The 21,397-nt window shown below is 37.1% G+C and overlaps 1 protein-coding gene across 3 annotated transcripts in view; it reads right to left on the bottom strand.

Moving 5' to 3' along the window:
- The window catches only part of MCCC1 (methylcrotonyl-CoA carboxylase subunit 1), a 57,922-nt gene that overhangs the window by 20,541 nt on the left and 15,984 nt on the right, over positions 1 to 21,397 (bottom strand). For all 3 annotated transcript variants that reach the window (XM_007094562.3, XM_007094563.3, XM_042956314.1), the window contains 4 exons: positions 15,339 to 15,450; positions 13,476 to 13,557; positions 5,191 to 5,318; positions 1,549 to 1,732 (listed from right to left, as the gene is read on the bottom strand). In XM_007094562.3, coding sequence (XP_007094624.2) covers positions 1,549 to 1,732; positions 5,191 to 5,318; positions 13,476 to 13,557; positions 15,339 to 15,450 — 506 coding nt within the window. The remainder of the gene's footprint in view (positions 1 to 1,548; positions 1,733 to 5,190; positions 5,319 to 13,475; positions 13,558 to 15,338; positions 15,451 to 21,397) is intronic.

Genomic DNA, 21,397 nt, shown 5'->3' with positions numbered 1-21,397 from the left:
GTTAGATTACACTCCCTTATCCATCATCCACCCACCTACCCAGCCCAGCACTCACCAACACATATTGAACACCTTCTAGGCCCAGGCTTGAGCAAGATAACATGGAAGACACAGTCTCTCCCTTAAGAAACTTACAATATAATGGGAAAACTAGACAAGGAGTAAAAGGTTACTGTAAAATGATATAATAAGAAAAGGGCCCAATGAATCCACAAGGGGCTCGGGGAACGCAGTTGAGAAAGGTTGGGTAAATTTCTTGGAATGGATTATCCTCCCAGCGCTAAGATGTAAATCTGGGAGTCCTTCTCAGAATTACACCTGTTATTCTTGGAATACCTTTATTACATTACACTGCAAGTTTTGCTTGCCCCACAGATTCTTTCTTTTCTATTGCAACTGTTCTTTTTCCTCTCTAAAATGTTCTGGTGTTAAGTTAAAAAAAACTTAATATCAAATATTGCTGCGGTTTAGCCAGAGCTCTCAAAATTCTGCCAATTTGTCATCGAGAAGTCCTAATTCCTCATTTTGGCTTTCAAGACCCTGTGTGATTTGCTCTCAACCTGTATCTCTACCTGCATCTCCAACTATTCACCATCCTGAACACTTTTCTCCAGCCACATTATTTTCTTACAATTCTTCAAACACATCTTTAGCTAAGTTCTCCTTTCTTCACTTTTCTGTGTGCTCTTTAATCTGCCTACAAAAATCTACTCCAGACTTCCTCTTAGGAATGTGTCCTGGCTCCTGGCTATACTAGCCTAATATAACATCTAATCTTGAGAATTGCTTTTCATCATTCACCATCTGCAAAACTTCTCTGGCAATTAAAGTCAAGGTAGTAGTAACTCAGAGCACGGACTCTGGAGCCAGAAAGACTGGGTCTGAATCTTGGCTCCAAGAGTGACCTTGGGCAAGTCACTTAACTTCTCTGTGCCTTAGTTTCCTCATCTGGAAGATGGGGGTGCTAAGAACACCTACTCACAGGGTAGTTCTCATGGTTAAAGGAGCCTGCATAAAAAAGTCACCTAGAACAGTGTCCATAGTGCATAGTAAATGCTAAATAATTGTTATGATCATTGTTATTAATCATATGCCGAACTGTGAGAGCTCTTGCACTGTTACTATTTTTTTCACTTTTCTTTATTTCTCTTATTATTGTTTAGCTTACACTAAGTTGATATATTAATCCTTCAGCTTGATATCAAGTCCCTTGGAGGCTGGAGGGTGTTGGGCATAGCAGGTATCGGTGACCTTTAATCACTTTTAGAAGTAGGCAGAGTAAAAATATAAAACAGTACACACAAAATTTGTTATTTAGGTATGAACAAGTACTGCTACATTTTAAAAAAGGGTGTATTGTTTAAAAACACTAGTTATTCTTTAAAAATAACTATTCCAGAAAGATAAATAAAGATTAATGAGAAATAAATTAAATCCTTTATGCTGAAACATACAAAGCATTTCCACAAGACACAGGGAAAAGAGGCTGTCCACAAATAATCATGCACTTAAAAAAAGACGGAGACTTTTTGTTTTATTTCACTTTACCTTGGCGCACTCCAGTTTCAATCCTGGTGCAAAGGTCTGCCTGAGGGGTGGAGAGATGCACTAAAGGCCCAGCCCCAGGCATGAAGTTATTGTCAGGATCTTCTGCATATATTCTAGCTTCAAAGGCATGGCCCTGCAGGGTTATTTCTTCTTGGCTCAAAGGAATCTTCTCTCCTGCTGCAATCTGATAAAAGAAGAGTATATGCTTCTGTGAAAATCCACCTTATGGCACCTATGAGACTTGGGAAGTTGATGGTCTTGCCTTTTTCTATGGAAAATGTATATTAGGGCTTTATAATGAAGCCAAATACAAACTAATTTTATCCACCTACCCAAGTTCTGGGCAAAAGCAAAAAGAGGTTAAAAACACATGCAGTTTGGAAATAATATATTAATTACAATGGATTTCTAGAGTTTTTAAATAGAGAAAGGAGAACTGACAACTAAATCATAAATATAAAAATCTGTGTTTCTTCAATGTAATCACAACTAAAATTTCTTACTGGCAAGATAGTCTCAGTTTCCATTTAAAACTTTAGCGCTCAGTTACCAAACAAATCTTTTTTTTTTTTTTTTTTTTTTAATAGTTAATTATTAGTTGGTGTTTAGGACTACACTCACAGTTATGGCTAAAGTGTGGCATTTTTCATCTTTGAATCTTTTTTTTTTTTTAAGTGTATTTATTTAAGTATACCCAATGTGGGGCTCAAACTCACAACCCCAAGATTAAGAGTCACATGCTCTACCAATTGAGACAGCCAGGCACCCCCATCTTTGTCTTCTTCATCACCAAGAGAGTGATAAAGCAAGACAGAAAGGGGAACATAATGGTTTTTCAATTTTGTTATATTAACATATATTGTATGATACCAGATTATAAACAGGATGATCATTATTGTTTATCACTACTACAATTGTATTATTTTGACTATTACATACCAGTACAATGACTCTCTCTCTTCAACTAGTATCATTTGGAAAGGCTATTGGAAGACATGCTGTCACTCTCTCTCTTTACTCCCTCCTTAAGTTTTCCTCCAACATGAGAAAAGGACAAACCAAGAAAGCAAAAGATATAGGGGAAAAAAACTAAGTAATTTAGCACCACTTGGAACTAAACAGGTAAGCTTGAAAAAGAGGCAAAGGTTTCATCTCTTTAAATCTGTAGATAAGGTAAATCGGGAACCACAGCAGTTAAGAATGAAAGGAAAATGGACTAAATTGAATGTCTTTACTGCATGGTGTTTTGAACCACACTCTGCAGCCATACTGCCTGGGTTCAGATTCTTTCTCTATACTTAACTCTGTTCTGGGCATACTCATATTCTGGGCAAGTTTCTTAACCTCTTGATGCCTCAGAGAAAAGTACATATAGTAAGCATTACATAAGTGTTAGCTATTGTCATTTCATTCATATCCTTTATAGTGAATTACTTTTTAATATTTTAATAAAGAATTCCATTTGTTTTAATATAAACAAGGAGGGCGAGTGGGTGGCTCAGTCAGTTGGGCATCAGACTCTTGATTTTGGCTCAGGCCACAATCCCAGGGTTGTGGGATCAAGCTCTGGGTTGGACTCTGTGCTGAGCATGGAGCCTTCTTGGGATTCTCTCTCTCCCTCTGCCCCTCTCCTCTGCTTGTGTGCATGCCCTCTCTCTCTAAAATAATGTGTGTGTGTGTGTGTGTGTGTATACATATATATACACACAATATATATTATATATACATTATATAATGTATATATAGGTGTATGTATATATATGTGTGTATGTATGTGTGTATGTGTATATACACACATACACACATACATATGTGTATGTATATGTATATACACACATACATACACATACAAAGAAAAGAATAACCATGTGTCCATATTTCAAGATGTAATCTTATTTCTGACTATATAGCCCCATTTCAGTCTGGCTTGTCTTTGCCTATCTATTTTCCTCTCAAGTTGGCTTCTGTCTGAGCTCAGAAGAGATAGACCCTAACCATGCCTCTGCATACTTGGACATCTGTGCCATGGGAGTTCTCTCAGGCTTAGACTTTGACTCTTTGGAACTCCTGGACCTTGGATACTTTTCCAGCTCCCCCTGAACATGGCTAGCCAATTGCATCTGCAGCCTGGACGCTCACATCACTGTAGCCTTATTCTAGGGAGGTCCTGGTCCAAGGGGGCTGGTCCTGGAGCTTGAAGTCTTGACTCAATAAGTGGCGAGACTCCTTGTGTTACCTCTTCCTGGAAGCCAGACTCCAAAGTACCTTGAGCATTATAAATGAGGTCCAGTGGTATACTTAAGTTCTAGAATCCCTCCCCAGATAAGAAAAGCCTACTTCCCTTTTTAAAGAGCCTCTTTGAAGAGCCTCTTACAATTTCTTGAGATGCAGAAATAAAAGTCCACTAGTTCTCCTTATATCCAAAAGCTTTCTTTTCCCTTATTCCCTGGAAACATTTTATCCATCATGATTTCAAAATTCTGGACTCTCTTGGTTACTGCTTCATAAAAAAAAAAAAAAAAAAATCCCCCTTTCCTTGAATTCTGGAAACATAAGCACTCTTTCCAAAACTTTCTAAATCCACAATTTTCCTGTTACTTACTAACACTTACTAGTCTGATGTGCCTGGTTTTCATTAGCCCTGGAGGCTACAGAGGCCCAAAAGAATCTTATGGTTCAATTAAAATCACCAATCATCCCCAATGAACCAAAAAAAAATAACATCATATTATTGCCCACAGAAGTTCTGAAAAGACCAAATTATGAAAATAATCAAGACATTAACATCACAACATGCAAAAAAAAATTTAGATTCAGAATATATAAAGAACTAAGAATTCTACAGAGATCAGAAATATTTACACTTCTTAAACATTTTTTTCGTATTAAAAAAGCTGTGAAATCAATTGTTTTCAATAATAAGAGAAAAAAAGACTAAGTTATTATTCACAATTGAAGGAATATGCTTTGTGGAACTCTAGTTAAAGCCAGGGCTTCTCAAACTATTTATAACAAAGGAACAATTATAGACTTATATTTTGGTAACATACAGTAGACATAAATAACATAGCAATGGCAAAAACGCTATAAAAATTTCTAAATTTTTATATTTCTAAATTTCTAAATTTAGAAATTATATTTCTAAATTTCTATTCTGAATGGGATATACTTATCCCACCATAGGCCAACAATGGTGTACAAGTCAGCAATTGCATGTGGCTCACTGTGTTGGTCTAGACTGTTACTTTGGCTCTTCATTCCCAACTCTTCCTTAGCTCATTTCACAGTGGCTAGCATCTATCCTGCCTCTAAAATCAAGTGCCTGGCCCTGAATAATGTGGCCTCAAGCAGAGCACAAGGCTTTGGTATTGAGATACTGCGGTCACAAGGAAGCCTCAGGGGCAACAGCTCACCTGCGCCTTGCCTAAGGAGAAATGATAGGAAGTGACAGGTTAGAAATATGAGTCCATAAAGTGACAATAATGTCACAGCAACAAATGAAGTATCATCTGTAATATCCCATTTTCCTGTCCTCGTGACAACTACAAGAATTGAACCCCTATCCAAAAGGACACCTTCTTTCAGAAGGCCAGCAGGTAACATATTCTCAAGATTGATCTTTAACAGAAAAAACGTCCCCACCCTAAGCTGCCACTCCACCAAGTCAGTTCCTGTGATCATCTCAGTAACAGGGTGTTCCACTTGCAGCCTTGTATTCATCTCCATGAAGTAGAAATTGTGCTTGGAGTCCATAATAAACTCCACAGTTCCTAAAAGATAAAACACAACAGTCACATTTCAACAGCATATAATAAGTAGAAATCAAAACCTTCCGTGATGTATTACACCAACTTTTATTGTTACCTTTATTCAATGTTAAAATTTTGCATTTCGTGAAGAAAATTATCTTACATTTTGCAGCAGCAAATGATTCTTAATCAAAAATAGGGAACCACACGAAATCTAGCAATAGAAAAGTATGTCTGGGGTTTTGAGCAAATGGTAGCTCAAGCTATGAATAGTCTCAACTGTCGCAGTAATGAGAACATGGTTGGACCATGTGTTATGGCTTCGGTGCACCAAGACCCCTGGAACTTCACACTGAAACATCCCATCTCACTCTCCCCCAGTAGAAAAAATATAACATTATTTCCACCAGACTGTAAGCTTTGGAGGTTTCCTTTAAGAGTCCTTTTGCTGGGGCGCCTGGGTGGCTCAGTTGGTTAAGCGGCCAACTTTGGCTCAGGTCATGATCCTGCCAGCGGCCATCCGTGAGTTCAAGCCCCACATCGGGCTCTGTGCTGACAGCTCAGAGCCCGGAGCCTGCTTTGGATTCTGTGTGTGTGTCTCTCTCTCTACCCTTTCCCTGCTAGTACTCTGTCTCTCTCTCTCAAAAATAAATAAACGTTAAAAAAAAAAAAAAAAAAACTCCTTTTGCTGGGGGGCGCCTGGGTGGGTGGCTCAGTCAGTTAAGTGTCTGACTTCAGCTTAGGTCATGATCTCACAGCTGGTGGTAGGTTCAAGCCCCACATGGGGCTCTATGCTGACAGCTTGGAGCCTGAAGCCTGGAGCCTGCTTTGAACTCTGTATCTCACCCTCTCTCTGCCCCGTTCACACTCTGTCTCTCCCTCAAGAATAAATTAACATTAAAAAAAAAATTAAAAAAAAAAAAAAGTCCTTTCGCTGGTGATGCACTGGAAGATTATTTAGCAACTAAAGCTATATCTTCCCCAACTTTATTAAGGCATAATTTCATATAATAAAATTTAACTTTTTAAAGTGTAGGACAGTATGCTGGGTTTCAGCACTTGAATACTGTCATATATCTACCACCACCATGAAAATGCAAAACATTTCCATCATCCAAAATGTTCCCTTGTTCCCCTTTGCAGTCAGTCCCTTCCCCAGGATGTTGGCTCCAAGCAATCACTGGCCTGTTTTCTATCATAGTTCTTTTCTAGAATGTCATATAAATGAAATCGTATAGTGTGTAGTGTTTTGTGTTTGAGTTTTTTTCACTTAGCTGAAAGTTAGTTCCATATAATTTAAGACTTTTTCAAATTGTGGGTCATAACTGATTAGTGGCTTGCAAAGATTTAGCGAAGTCTTCCAGTTTCTGGCCCAGAAGAAGCTGAGAAGTCACCATTCTAACCCGACAAAAGTAAAAAGCCAAATAAACTGAAAAATCAACAATGTGTCTCAGATCCATCAGAGACGTGAGATCACAGGGCAAACCACTGCCCCTCAACCTACAGAGAAAGACAGGCAAATACAGAGATTCTCAACTTACTGAAGCAGAAACCCACAAACAAAACTTCTGCAGGAACAAGTACCAGAGGAGGAAAAACTGGACTGTGATTGACGATTTGCTGGACACTCAGTGTGGACAACTCTGAGGGTTACAAACTCCAAGGACAGTCCCCCCCCCGACCCCTGGCCCCGCCAAACTTCTGTGAGTTTTACCTGCAGGAGTTCTACCAGGTCCTCACAGTGAATACTAGAGAAAAACTCCCTTGAGCTTCTAGCAGTGGAAGGGGAAAAGGAACCGTCTGAAGTACACTGGAATTCTGTCCTGGACAAGATTCGTCCGTAAGAGAAATTATGTTACTAGACCCTAAACTATGGCAGTGTCATCAGAGCCTAATTAACGTAACTGGAGGGAGGGAAATACACAGTTCCAGCCATCTTGTCCCACAGAAGTGAGTAAATCAAAACAAGTACACAAAAAACACACTGAGAAGCACTGATGAAGTTCACCAAAACACTCAGACCTAATCACAAGACTACAGAACACTTCCCCTTCCCCACACCTAACCACCATATGACTAATGCCCTCTTTTCTGCAGTTCTTTTTACCTGATACATCAGGTCTGGCTATCAAGAAAAATCACAAGGCATACTAAGAGGCAAAAAAACACAGTTTAAAGAGATTGAAAAAGCATCAGAACAAGACTCAGAAATGACAGAAATGTTGGAATAATCAGACCAAGAACTTAAAAACATGCTGATTAATACACTAAGAGCTTTAATGGAAAAAGTGGACACTTGCAAGAACACATGGATAACATAAGCAGAAGCATGGAAATTCAAAGAAAGAATTGAAAAGAAATGCTAGAAATCAAAACACTGTAATAGAAATGAAGAATGCCTCTGATGGGCTCATCGGTAGACTGGACACAGCCAAGGAAAGAATTTCTGAGCTTGAGGATATGACAACAGAAACTTCCAAAACTAAAAGCAAAGACAAAAAAGACTGAAAAACAAACAGACGAAAAAAAAACCCAAACAGAATATCCAAGAACTGTGGGCAACTAGAAAAGGTGTAACGTATGCATAACGGGAATACCAGAAAAACAAAAAAGAAAAGACCAGAAACAGTATTTGTAGCAATAATGACTGATAATTTCCCCATTAATGTCAAGACACTGAATCACATGCCTGGAAGGTCAGAGAACACCAAGCAGGATAAATGTCAAAAACCCCCTACACCTAGGCATATCATTTTCAAAGTACAGAAAATAAAAATGAATGAACGAATGAATGAATGAATCCTGAAAGAAGCTGGGGGCGGGAGGGGGGACACCTTACCTATAAAGAAGAAAGGGTAAGAATTACATATGACTTCAGAAACCAGGCAAGCAAGAACAGTGAAGTGAGTTATTCAAAGTGTTGAGTGAAAAAAATCATCAACCTAGTATTCTGTATCTTGTGGAGTTACAGTTATTTCTTGTGGAGAAATAAAGATTGTTCCAAATAAACAAAAATTGGGAGAATTTATTGGCAGTGGATCTACCTTGCAAGAAATGTTAAAAGAAGTTCTTTAGAGAGAAGGAAAGTGACACAGGGTCAATACTCCAAAAAGAAACAGCCTTAACGTGTATGCACCTAAGAACAGAGTGTCAAAAAAACTGAGAACTGCAAACAGATGAGTCTACCGATACAGTTGGAGATTTTAACAGTCCTCTATCAGAAATGGACAATCTAGCAGGCAGAGAAGGACATAGTTGAACTTAATAGTACCACCAATCAACTAGATACAATTGACGTCTATAGACTACTTTATCCAACAAGAGCAGATTACACATTCTCAAACTCACATGGAACATTCACCAAGACAGACCACATTCAGGGCCATAGAAAAGACCTTAACAAATTTAAAAGAAAAGGTATCATACAATGTTTGCTGTCAAGACCACAATTAAACTAGAAATCAATTGAACTAGAAATCAGTAATAGAAAGACAGCTGGAAAAAAATTCTTAAATACTTGCAGATTAAATAACATATTACAAAGTACCACATGGGTCAAGAAGAAATCCCAAGTGAAATTTAAAAATATTAAAACTACATAAAAATAGAAATATAACTTTAAAATTTGTGGGCTGCATTGAAAGCGGTGCTTAGAGGGAAATTTGTAGCACTGAATCCATATATTTGAAGAGAAGAAAGATCAAAATTAAGCTTCCATTATAGAAAACTAGAAAAAGAACAGCAAATTAATTCCAAAGTAAGCAGAAGAAAAGAAATAATAGAGTAGAAATATATGAAATTCAAAATAGAAAATCTATAGAGAAAACCAATAAAACCAGATCAATAAAATACACAAGTCTCTAGCCAAATTATTTAAGAAAAAAAGAAGAGACAAATTATTAATATTGGAAATGAAAGAAAGCAAATCAATATAGGTCTTGTTAATAATAATAAATTAATAATCCTATTAATAATTAATAGGATATTAAATGTGTATTATGAACAACTTTATGCCCATAAATTTGATAACTTAGATGAAATAGACCAATTCTTTCAAAGACACAATCTGCCAAAAGTCACACAAGGAAAAAAAATCACTCTGAAACAATCTGAATAGGCCTATACCTACTAAGGAAGTTGAAATAATCATTAATAACCTCCAAAACCTCCAAAATAGGCCCAGATTGGCTCACTGATGAGTTCTACCAAGCACTGAAGATAGAATTTATACCAATTCTCTATGATCTCTTCCAAAAGACAGAAGACAGAGTACTTCCTAACTCATTTTATGAGGACAATATTACCTTAATAACAAAACCAGAGAAAGATTACAAAAAAACTACAAATCAAATCTCTTATAAATGTGGATGCAGTAATCCTTAACAAAATATTAGCAAATAAAATCTAACAATGTGTAAAAATAAGTATGTACAACGACCAAGTGGGATTTATCCCAGGAATGCAAGGCTGGTCCAACATTTGAAAATCAATCAAGGTAATCCATCATATCACTAAGCTAAAGAAGAACCATAAGATTATATCAATAGATGCAGAAAAGCATTTGATGAAATCCAATACCTAATTATAATAAAAACTCTTGACAAACTAGGAATAGAGAGGAACTTCCTCAATTTGATAAAGAAGATTTACAAAAACTTACAGCTAACATTATATTCAATGGTGAGAAACCAGCTTTCCCACTAAGATCAGAAATAAGGCAAGGATGCCCACTCTCACCATTCCTTTTCAGCATCATACTGTAAGTCCTAGCTAATGCAAAACAAGAAAAGGAAATAAAGGGTATACAGATTGTGAAGGAAAAGATGAAACTGTCTCATTACAGATGGCTTATCTATGTAGAAAATCCAAAAGAACTGACCAAAAAATGCCTCAAACTAATAAGTGATCATATCAAGGTTACAAGATACAAGGTTAATATATAAAAGTCAATTGTTTTCCTATATATGAAGAACAAATAGAATTTGAAATTAAAAACACAGTATCATTTACACAGGCACTCCCAAAATGAAATAGGTATAAATCTAACAAAATATGTACTAGATCTATATGAGGAAACTACAAAATTCTGATGAAAGAAGTCAAGAAAGAACAAAATGGAAAAATATTCCATGTTCATTGATAAGAAGACTCAGCATCATCAAGATGTCAGTTCTCCCAACTTGTTCTATAGAGACAACACAATCTCAATCAAAACCCCAGGAAGTTATTTTGTGGATATCAAAAAATTGATTCTAGTGTTTTATATGGAGAAAAAACCCAGAATAGCCAATTCAATATTGAGGGAGAATAACAAAGTTGGAGGACTGACACTATCTGAGTTCAAGACTTACTATAAAGCTACAGTATTCAAAACAATGAAGTACTAGGGAAAGAACAAATAAATAGATCAGTGAAACAGAACACATAACCTAGAAATAAACCTATATAAATAATTGATCTTTTTTTTTTTTTTTTAACGTTTATTTATTTTTGAGACAGAGAGACAGAGCATGAATGGGGGAGGGTCAGAGAGAGGGAGACACAGAATCTGAAACAGGCTCCAGGCTCTGAGCTGTCAGCACAGAGCCCGACGCGGGGCTCGAACTCACGGACCGCGAGATCATGACCTGAGCCGAAGTTGGCCGCCTAACCGACTGACCCACCCAGGCGCCCCGCCTTTGCTCTTTTGTCAAAGATCAATTGACTAGGGGCGCGCCCCGCCTTTGCTCTTTTGTCAAAGATCAATTGACTAGGGGCGCCTGGGTGGCTCAGTCGGTAAAGCGGCCGACTTCGGCTCAGGTCATGATCTCGCGGTCCGTGAGTTCGAGCCCCGCGTCGGGCTCTGTGCTGACAGCTCAGAGCCTGGAGCCTGTTTCAGATTCTGTGTCTCCCTCTCTCTGACCCTCCCCCATTCATGCTCTGTCTCTCTGTCTCAAAAATAAATAAACGTTAAAAAAATTAAAAAAAAAAAAAAAAAAAAGAGCAAAGGCAACGCAATGGAGCAAAGATAGTCTTTTCCAAAAATGGTGCTGGAACAACTGTACAGCTACATGCAAAAAAATGAATCTAGACACAGACCTTATATACCCTTCACAAAAATTAACTTAAAATGGATCACAGACCTAAATTTAGAACACAAAATCATAAAATTCTTAGAAGGCAGCAGGAGAAAACCTAGATGACCTTGAGTATAGTGATGTCTTTTTAGATACAACAGCAAAGGCATGATTCATTAAAGAAATAATTGATAAGGCAGGCTTCATTGAAATTAAAAACTTACGCTCTGCAAAAGATAATGTCAAAAGAATGAGAAGATAAGCCACCAACTGAGAGAAAATACTTGCAAAAGATACTTCTGATAAAGGACTGGTATCCAAAATATACAAAGAAATCTTAAAGCTCAATAATAAAACAAACAGTCCAATTTAAAAAATGGGCAAAACACCTGAACAGACCTCAGTGAAGAAGAAACACAGATGGCAAGTAAGCATATGAAAAGATGCTCCACATCATATGTTATTAGGGAAATACAAATTAAAATGAGACACCACTACACACCTATTAAATGGAACACTGACAATACCAAATGCTAGTGAAGATGTGGAGCAACAGGAACTCTCACACATTGCTGGTGGGAATGCAAAATGGTACAGCCACTTTGGAAGAAAGTCTGGCAGCTTCTTACAAAACTAAACACATACTCTTACCATATGATCCACTGACCAAACTGTTTGGTATTTACCTAAATAAATTGAAACTGTCCACACAAAACTCTGCACACAGATTTTTATAACTGTTTTTTTTTTTTTAATTTTTTTTTTTTAATGTTTATTTATTATTGAGAGACAGGGAGAGACAGAGCATGAGCATGGGAGGGGCAGAGAGAGAAGGAGACACAGAATCCAAAGGAGGCTCCAAGCTCTGAGCTGGCAGCACATAGCCCCACACGGGGCTTGAACTCACAAACCGCAAGATCATGACCTGAGCTGAAGTCGGACGCTCAACCGACTGAGCCACCCAGGTGCCCCTATAACTGTTTTATTTATTACTGCCAAACTTAGAAACACCCAAGATGTCTTTCAGTAGGTGACAGGATAAATTGTGGTATATCCAGACAATGGGATATGATTCAACACTAAACAGAAATGACCAAGTCATGAAAAGATACGGAGGAAACTTAAATGCCTATTACTAAGTGAAAAAAAGCCAATCTTAGAAGGCTATAAACTGTATGGTTTCATCTATATGATATTCTGGAAAAGGCAGAACTATGGAGGCAATAGAAAGATCAGAGGTTGTCAGGAGTTAAAGACAGGGAGGGATAAAAAGCAGAGCACAGAGGATACCAGAGGCATTGAAAGTACTCTATGATACTACGATGGTGGATACATGTCATTCTACATTTTTCCAAATGTAGAATGTATAACAATATCATAGAATGTATATCATCAAGAGTGAACCCTAATGTAAACTATGGATTCTAGATGATAATGACATGTCATTATAGGTTTATTCATTGTAACAAATGAATCACTGGGATGTTGATAGTTGGGGAGGCCGTGCAAGTGTGGGCATGGGGGTATGGGAACTCTGTACTTTTCACTCAAGTTTCCCGTGAAACTAAAACTGCTCTAAAAAAATTATTTACTAATTTTAAAAAATGCAAAAGAAATCATTTTAGTGATTTTATTTTAAAATAGGATAGAAAATATCAAATAGCATTACACATAATTAGGGTTAAGTACTGTTTAGTGAATTTTTTTTCAAATATACATGTATATAAACATAAATACTTATGTGTATATACTGGGTCTCAATGTAAACTGTATTTCTTTTTCTTTTTTTAACATTTATTTATTTTCAAGAGACAAAGAGAGACAGAGTGAGAGTGAGGGAGGGGCAGTGAGAGAGGGGGACACAGAATCTGAAGCAGGCTCCAGGCTCTGAGCTGTCAGCACACAGCCTGATGTAGGGCTTGAACCCGCCAACAGTGATATCATGACCTGAGCTGAAGTCAGACGCTTAACCGACTGAGCCACCCAGGAGCCCCAAAACGTATTTCTTAATGTGGATATAATTTGTAAAAGTTTGAAAGCCAATGATTTAAAGTTATATGTTTCTTTTGCCTTCTGAACATAAATGTTGCTTCTCCTCTATTCAAAGTAAATCTTAGCATACCTGCTCCAACATAATTTACAGCTTTAGCAGCTCTGACTGCAGCTTCTCCAAGCTTTTTTCTTATATCAGAGTTAATACCAGGCTGTGAAAAAAATATTTAAAATAAATTTTGATTAGTACTTTGCCCTACTAGAAATTTCCATTAAGATCCAATATTGTGTTTCTAGGTATCAAACATTGAAGCCATAATGAGGATAAATAGCTAATGTTATACATTTCATCAAGAAATACATCCCATAACATAGTCAGCTGTCCCTATACCAGACTTTAATGGTTCTGTGAGTAATTTCTATGAACTGCAGATATTATTCAGCATAATGACTTACTTATCTCCTTATCTACATTACTTTCAGGACTATATTCCTGCTTCAAATTACATGCACCAATATGAAAACTCTGAGTGATCTCTATTTTGTTTAAAGATGACAGAGCAATCTGGGCCACGTGCCCAACAATTATCTTAGAATAATGGTAAACCTTGATATTCCAAGTTAATAAGACAGGTTCACAAAAAGAACTGTAGGTTAAAAAGTAGGCAAAGGTTTCAACATTTTAAAATAGACATATATTTAAGCTATTATCGTTTGAAAAAAAAAGCTTTACTGAAATTATTATTGACATTTACCTCAAACCATACAATGTACTCTACAACAAAAATTAAAATTTGAAAACAGTGTGAGACTGTTTAAACAAACTGATTAAACAGAAACCTCAGATCCTGACCTTCTAGAAGTACCTACTGAAAAAGAAACATGTATAAAACCTTGGGCAAGAGAGAAGCCTCTGGACAATAGCAGGCTCAAAAGAAATGCAAATCGAAGAAGAGGTAACAAATCAATCAAGAGGCAGGGTCAAAGAAATGTAAACAATTAATTCCAAGGGGGCAAAAGTTGCCAAATAGGAGCAAATCTCTCTCCTCTATAAGAAACCTCTAAGGCATATATTAGAGGACTAATATATTTTAGGAACATCTGAAATAGCAGTTAAGATAAAGAATCTTCTTCATAAAAAATACATTCAATGAACCAGGCCAATCCATTCCTCAAACGTTCCCATTAAATATAATTTAAAATCTACATGGAAACATTATGCAGTTGCTCACTGTAAGTCAGACACAGATCTTGCTCAATTTATAGTACGGTTATGTTGGATAAACCCATCATAAGTTAAAAATATCAGAAGTTGAAAATGCATTTAATACACGTAACCTACCAAACATCATAACTTAACCTAGTCTACCTTAAATATGCTCAGAACGCTCACATTAGCTTACAGCCGGGCAGAATCATCTGAAGTAAAAATTACTCTAGAATAAAGGGTAGAGTATCTCATGTTATTTGTTGAATACTGAGTACTGAGTGTAAGAACTAGCACGGATAAGAATAATTTTAAGTATATTTATTAGTCCTTTACCCTCATGACAGTGTGGCTAACTGGGAGCCGTGGTTTGCAGCCACTGTCGAGCATCACAAGACAGCATCACACCACATTATCACTAGCCCAGGAAAAGATGAAAATTCAAAATTTGAAGTATGATGTCTACTAAGTATGTATCACTTTTGCACCAGTGTAAAGTAAAAAAATTCTAAGTTGAATTTTTTCTAAGTCAGGCACAGTCTGTACTTGAATCAGAGTAGATTTTCCTAGATACCATCCAGAAGAATCACGGCCCTGTTGTGCGCCCTCTCTATGGTAGCCCAAGAATATCAACTCCCTCCTCATCCTCAATGCTGCAGTGGGGCCTTACCATTATATTACCACTGGGAAGCAGTTATTCAGACACTAACTTCACAGATTTCTGATGTGAAAATCAGAGCGATTGAGGTTTATGTTACAGAGAAGCTGTCTTTACAAGGTCCTTACCCCTGGGGCTTCCTCAATGATCTTCTGATGTCTCCTCTGTATACTACAATCTCTTTCAAACAAGTATACAGCATTGCCATGGTAGTCACCAAACACCTGGACTTCTACGTGCCTATTTAAAAAACACAATGAAAAAGTTTCCATTTGTAGAATAAACATTCTAGAAAAAAATTTATGTATATGAAGTGATTAGGAAATGAGACAGAAAACATAGGAGACTATATTTATGACCTCAGAGTAGGGGCAAATCACAAGTACAAACTGTCTAGGAAAACACTGATAAATCCTACCTCAAAATTACAAATTATAGACACATTTCATACTCACTTTCAAAAAGCCAATGAAAACGTTTTTATGATCAGGGAATTTTTATTTTTTGTTTCTTTTAAAATTTTTTTTTTAATGTTTATTTATTTTTGAGACAGAGAGTGTGAGCAAGGGAGGGGCAGAGAGAGAGGGAGACACAGAATCTGAAGCAGGCTCCAGCCTCTGAGCTGTCAGCACAGAGCCTGACACGGGGCTCAAACTCTTGGACCACAAGATCATGACGTGAGCCGAAGTCAGATGCTTAACAGACTGAGCCACCCAGGCACCCCAATCAGGGGATTTTTAAAAATCAACTCTTATGGTCAGACTTTATAAACTAAGGCAGACTAAAAATTACAATGGCTCATCCGTAAAAAGGTTAAGAAATAAAGTAATATAGATGATTAATTAAAAAAAAAGACCATTATATCATAAAAACAAAAAAGGCACTTTAAAGTGGAGTCTAACATAGTAAAATTTTGAGAAATCATATTAAGAGTAAATGCAGGGGCGCCTGGGTGGCTCAGTCAGTTAAGCATACTTTGATTTTGGCCCAGGTCATGATCTCATGGTTGTGAGATCAAGCCCCATGTCACACGCTGACAGTGCGGAGCCTGCTTAGGATTCTGTCTCTCCTGTTCTCTCTCTGCCCCCAACCCCTGCTCATTCTCTCTCTCTCAATAAATAAACTTAAAAAAAAGAGTAGATGTACATAACACTATGGAAAATAAGCACAAACAGACCATTTGGTGAACATGAAAGCACTCTTCTCAGTAGCTTTATTTTGATATGTTCACTCTGTAGTTCACCTCAAATATTCACCACCATGATGTAGAAATGAGTGATCAGCAAGTGCTTTTCCTGTTTTTAAAAATAAAAATTGTCAAAAAGAAAAAAAAAAAACAGGAAAGTTCTCGTAAATGTACTGTTTTAGCACAATAGCTCATTTCTGTTCCTTTTTGTTCACCACATGAAGCCACTTCATTAAACCACTTAGAAGAATTTAGTTTCTTGATATACCATTTCTACCGAATGTTCGATTTAAAATTTTCCAAACTGTCCAACACATTCTCTTGACAAAATAATAGGAGGTGATTTCTTGTTTTTGGATCTGCCTTCTTGAGTTTTCCTCCCCCTTTCATTTACCTTTAAGTTATCATCACCAAACAATCTCTTGCTATTACTGCTCTGGACAAACTGTTGTCTGTGAGATCAATTAGGAAAAGAAAAATAAGGATTTTATTTGACCTTCACTCATTCCTTCTCTAACGCTCTTCCTTTCTTTATGGAGATCCAAATTTCTGATCTGTATCATTTTCCTTCTCTCTGAAGAACTTCTCTTATCATTTCTTACAAGTCAAGTTTTGTTTGTCTGAGGAAGTCTCTCTCTTTCCCTCATGTTTGAAGGACAGTTTCACTGGACACAGAATTCTATATTAGGGGTTTTTTTTTTCTTTCAACCCTTTATAAATATTTCACTCCACCTTATTCTTGCTTAAGCCTGGTATACTTATCCTTGTTTCTCTATAGGTAAGGGGTTCTTACCCCTTGTGTTTTTTTCCAAGATTTTCTATTTGTCTTTGGTTTCCTGCAGTCTGAATAGTATTCAAAAATGTTTTGATATTTATCCTGCTTGGTGTCCTCTGAGCTTCCTGGTGCTATGGTTTGGTTTTTGGGACATTAGAAAATTTGGTAATTTTGGAACATTTCTGGTCATTATCACTGCAAATATTTCTCTTGGTTTCTTTCTTCCCCTTGTAGTGTTCAAATAATACACTTTACTTCTTTTAAAATTGTCCCACAGTCATTAGACATTATGTTCTGTTTGTTTTCATTCTTATTTCTCTTTGCATTTCTATTTGGGAAGTTTCCACTGACATATGTTCAAGGTCGCTGATTCTTTCCTCAGCTGTGTCCGGTCTACTAAGGAGTCCATCAAATGCATTCTTATTTCTGTTCCAGTGTTTTTGATTCCTAGCATTTTCTTTTGACTTTTCTCTTAGAATGTCTGTCTCTCTGCTTACAGTTCCCAAATGTTCTTGCATGTGGTCTGCTCAGTCCATTAGAGCCCTTAACATATTAATCAGTTACTTTAACCTCTATATCTGATAATTCCAGAATTTGTGGTTCTGGTGTTTGCTTTGTCTCCTTGCACCGTGCTTTTTCTTGCCTTTTAGCATGCCTTGTAATTTTTTTTTTGTTAAAAGCCATACATGAGGTATCACATAATGATAAATAAAGCAAACAGACTTTTAATGTAAGGTTTAATGTTAACCTAGCTAGGAGACTGGGTTTAATGTCTGCAGTAGCTGTAGGTACCAAAGGCTTGTATCCTCTAGGGTCCTTGTTTTGTTTTGTTTCTCCTGTTGTCTTTGACTATGAACTCTTCTTAAATAGAGCCTGTGCCTTGCAGTTCTTACCCCATTATTATACTGGGGCCCTGGTGACATGGTAGAAGGGCGCAGGGGAGAGAAAACATTCTGTAATCTAATGATTAAATCTCAGGATTTTATTTTATATCTATCTATCTATCTATCTATCTATCTATCTATCTTAATCTCAGTCTTTTAGTGGGCCTGTATCCTTGTATACTACAGGCGTCTATGCTCATGAACACACCATCCTCTTTTTTTCTTTCTTTCCTTCTTTCTTTCTTTTTCTTTGTATCTATCTATCTATCTATCTATCTATCTATCTATCTATCTATCTTTAGAGTAATCTGTACACCCAACATGAAACCTGAACTCACGACCCCAAGATCAAGAGTCCCACGCTTCACTTACTGAGCCAGTCAGGAGCCCCTGAGAAGTGTTTCTTAGCATTTTTTTCTTTCTTTACATAAAATAGGAGAGCTGGAAAGGGGTGAGAGTTGGCTAACTGCCCTTCTCACAGGACAGAAAAGGTGCTGGTAAAATTTCCCCTGCAGAGCTGGCCTTTGTTAGGGACAACAGATCACTCTGGGCCTATTTCAAATGGTTACAATTCTCCTCTCTCTGTCCCCAAGCAGGAGGGAATTTTTCCTGGATTCTCACTGTGAGAACCTGGTGGTGTTCTTGAAGGGAAAACTCATGAAAATTCGGGGTTCCCCTAACACTGGACCTTGAGGAGTTTCTCACTATCAAGCTAGTCAACACCCAGACTCCAGTAAGTTACCAAAATCCCCACAGAAGTGTTCCTATCAGTTTATGGGTGCAGTGGCTTCTGCTCTGGGCAAGCGGACCTTGGCTGTGATTCGCTGTATTCATGCGCCATCCAGATTTCAGGGTGGTGGTCTGCCCTGCGGCCCCAGCTCTCTGATGCGTCTAAAATTCACCGACTCTTATTTTGTTCAGATTTTTACTTGCTTTTCGGATGCGGGTGACAACCTCCAAACTCTTTACGTGTTGGAATCGAATGGTTTGCTTTTCAAATTCCAACTGTAAAATTTTACTTCTATTGACACTCCCTTTTCTTTTAGCTGCTTCCGGGAAAGAGGCACTGTAGCAAGGACTCCAGGTTTTGAAAGAAACACACACCAGCAGCACAACGCAGCTTTTTTTCCAAGTTCTCAGAAGTTGGAAATACTTATTCCTTTCGCTGCTTATAAGAGAAACTAATTGAGGATCTGTGTTCTGTTATGATTTCTGTAGTCTTCGGATCGCTTTTGTTATTTTCCTTTTTCTAACTAATCCTTTGCTGTGCTGCTTTATCTAACATAGAGATCCTGCAGCACAGTGTGTAAGAACCAGGAGGTGCACCAAATCTCAGCTGTTCCAATTCAGCCACTGCTGGGATCTGGCTACATAGACAGAGACAGCTGGAGTCAACCAAGAACGCCTTGGTATTTTTTAAGAGTTCTATAGTTTTTATTTTCCTAGCTACATTTTTAACCCATCTAGAATATATATTGAATATAAAATGAGAAAGGAACCTGATTTCTTTTTTATCTTCCATAATAGTACACTTTGAAGATTGTTTTCTATCCCAGCCTTTCAGATAAGCTCAACAGTTCTGAGCAGATTTATAAAACATCTTGATATCTACTTTCCTCAGTTATAAGCACCACCTTGACAATCTTCCAGCACTCCATTAACTCAACAGCTAATTATTTAGTAATTAATCAATTACTATAATTAATTGTTATATAGTAAAATAGTATAATTACCATGACATTAAAATATTACTAGAAAATTCAGAATAAATATATACAGAAATACTATTACTCATATTAGGAGAATGAGATTATGAGTGACTTTGTTTTCTATCATCTGTATTTTCCATGTTTATAATGTGGAAATTTATATTTGTTTATAATAATATATATAATAATATAATAAGTATAAATATAGTAATATTTATATTACTTCTATATTATAAAAAAATATTATTATTGATGCCTGTCATGAAGAAAGTAGCATGCCAGGTGATATATAGGGGAAAACAAAAAGGAACATACTACCACGTCGTTGATTCCCAAGAGCTTCCAAGCTATTGGGAAAACAAATTACAATGTGAGGTAATATACAGCTAACATTTCACATGCAAAGAATTTACATCTTGGAAAAATGTTATTGAGTTATGGTCACTGGAATAGCTAGCTGATGGCTCCATGGCAATTCTAACTCAAGAGCATGCCAATTTGGATAGTCAGCCTATTCTCCTTTGAAATGTATTGTGAAAGGGAGCCCTCAGTTGACCCTGGAATTTCCTCCAGTTTTGCCTCACTTTCCACTAAGGTGGAAATATGACGCACTCTCCTAATCAACTGGCCTATTTTAAAATTCACTTTTGTTTTTACCATCAAACTCTAAATGAATTTAGCTTAGCATGCCATGCTCAGGGTCAATTCGAAGTTTTGTAGCACTTGAAACAAAAACAATTTGGGGGCCATCTTTAAGAAGAATACAAAATTAGGTATAAGATCTTAGAAGAGGCTCAGACAAGGGAAGGGCCTGAAGCTTCAGGGTATATTACCTTCAAGGTAAATCCCTCTCCTTTCACATAGTTCCCAAGTGAATTATTTTTTATAGAGTCACTTAACCAACAGGTTTTATATACATATATATAATTACCACAAAATCTATGAAACGAGAAGCTTTTATAGTCAGTATCTTATTTTAAGCAATACATGTGAAAGTAAAATCCCAGAAAACAAAAAAAATTAGAAATTCACGTGGCATTTGTTATAGCAGTACCTAGAGAAGCAGTTTAGTGCAGTGTCTTAGAGTGTGAATTCTGAATTCAAATCCCAGCCTCACCACTTCCCAACTGGGAGACCTCAAGCAAGTCATATGACCACTCTGTTCCTCAGTGTCCTCACCTGCAAAATAGGAATAGGCCTACCCACAGGATTGTTGCAGGAATTAGATCAGAATTAGGACGGTAAGATTATGGTAAGTGAAATATAAGGGTGAGGTGTTAGTATTATTACTTGTTAACATATCACTTACAATTCAATTTAGGTATCTCTGAAAATCTCAATGGATGCTTATAGAGTTCTGTAAGATAAAACTTAATTTTTTATAAGAATTGTTAAAAAAAATTTTAATGTTTAATTTTGAGAGAGAGAGAGAGACAGAGAGAGAAGCAGAGAGAGGGAGACACAGAATCCAAAGCAGGCTCCAGGCTCTGAGCTGTCAGCAAAGAACCCTACGCGGGACTCGAACTCACAAACCATGAGATCATGACCTGAGCCGAAGTTGGACACTTAACCGAGTGAGTCACCCAGGTGCCCCCCGCTTTTTTTTATTTTGAAAAAAACCCTAAGTTCCATC

The sequence above is a fragment of the Panthera tigris genome, chromosome C2 (assembly GCF_018350195.1).
Source record: "Panthera tigris isolate Pti1 chromosome C2, P.tigris_Pti1_mat1.1, whole genome shotgun sequence".
NCBI lineage: Eukaryota > Metazoa > Chordata > Mammalia > Carnivora > Felidae > Panthera > Panthera tigris.
This window is presented reverse-complemented; position numbering and strand designations above follow the sequence as displayed.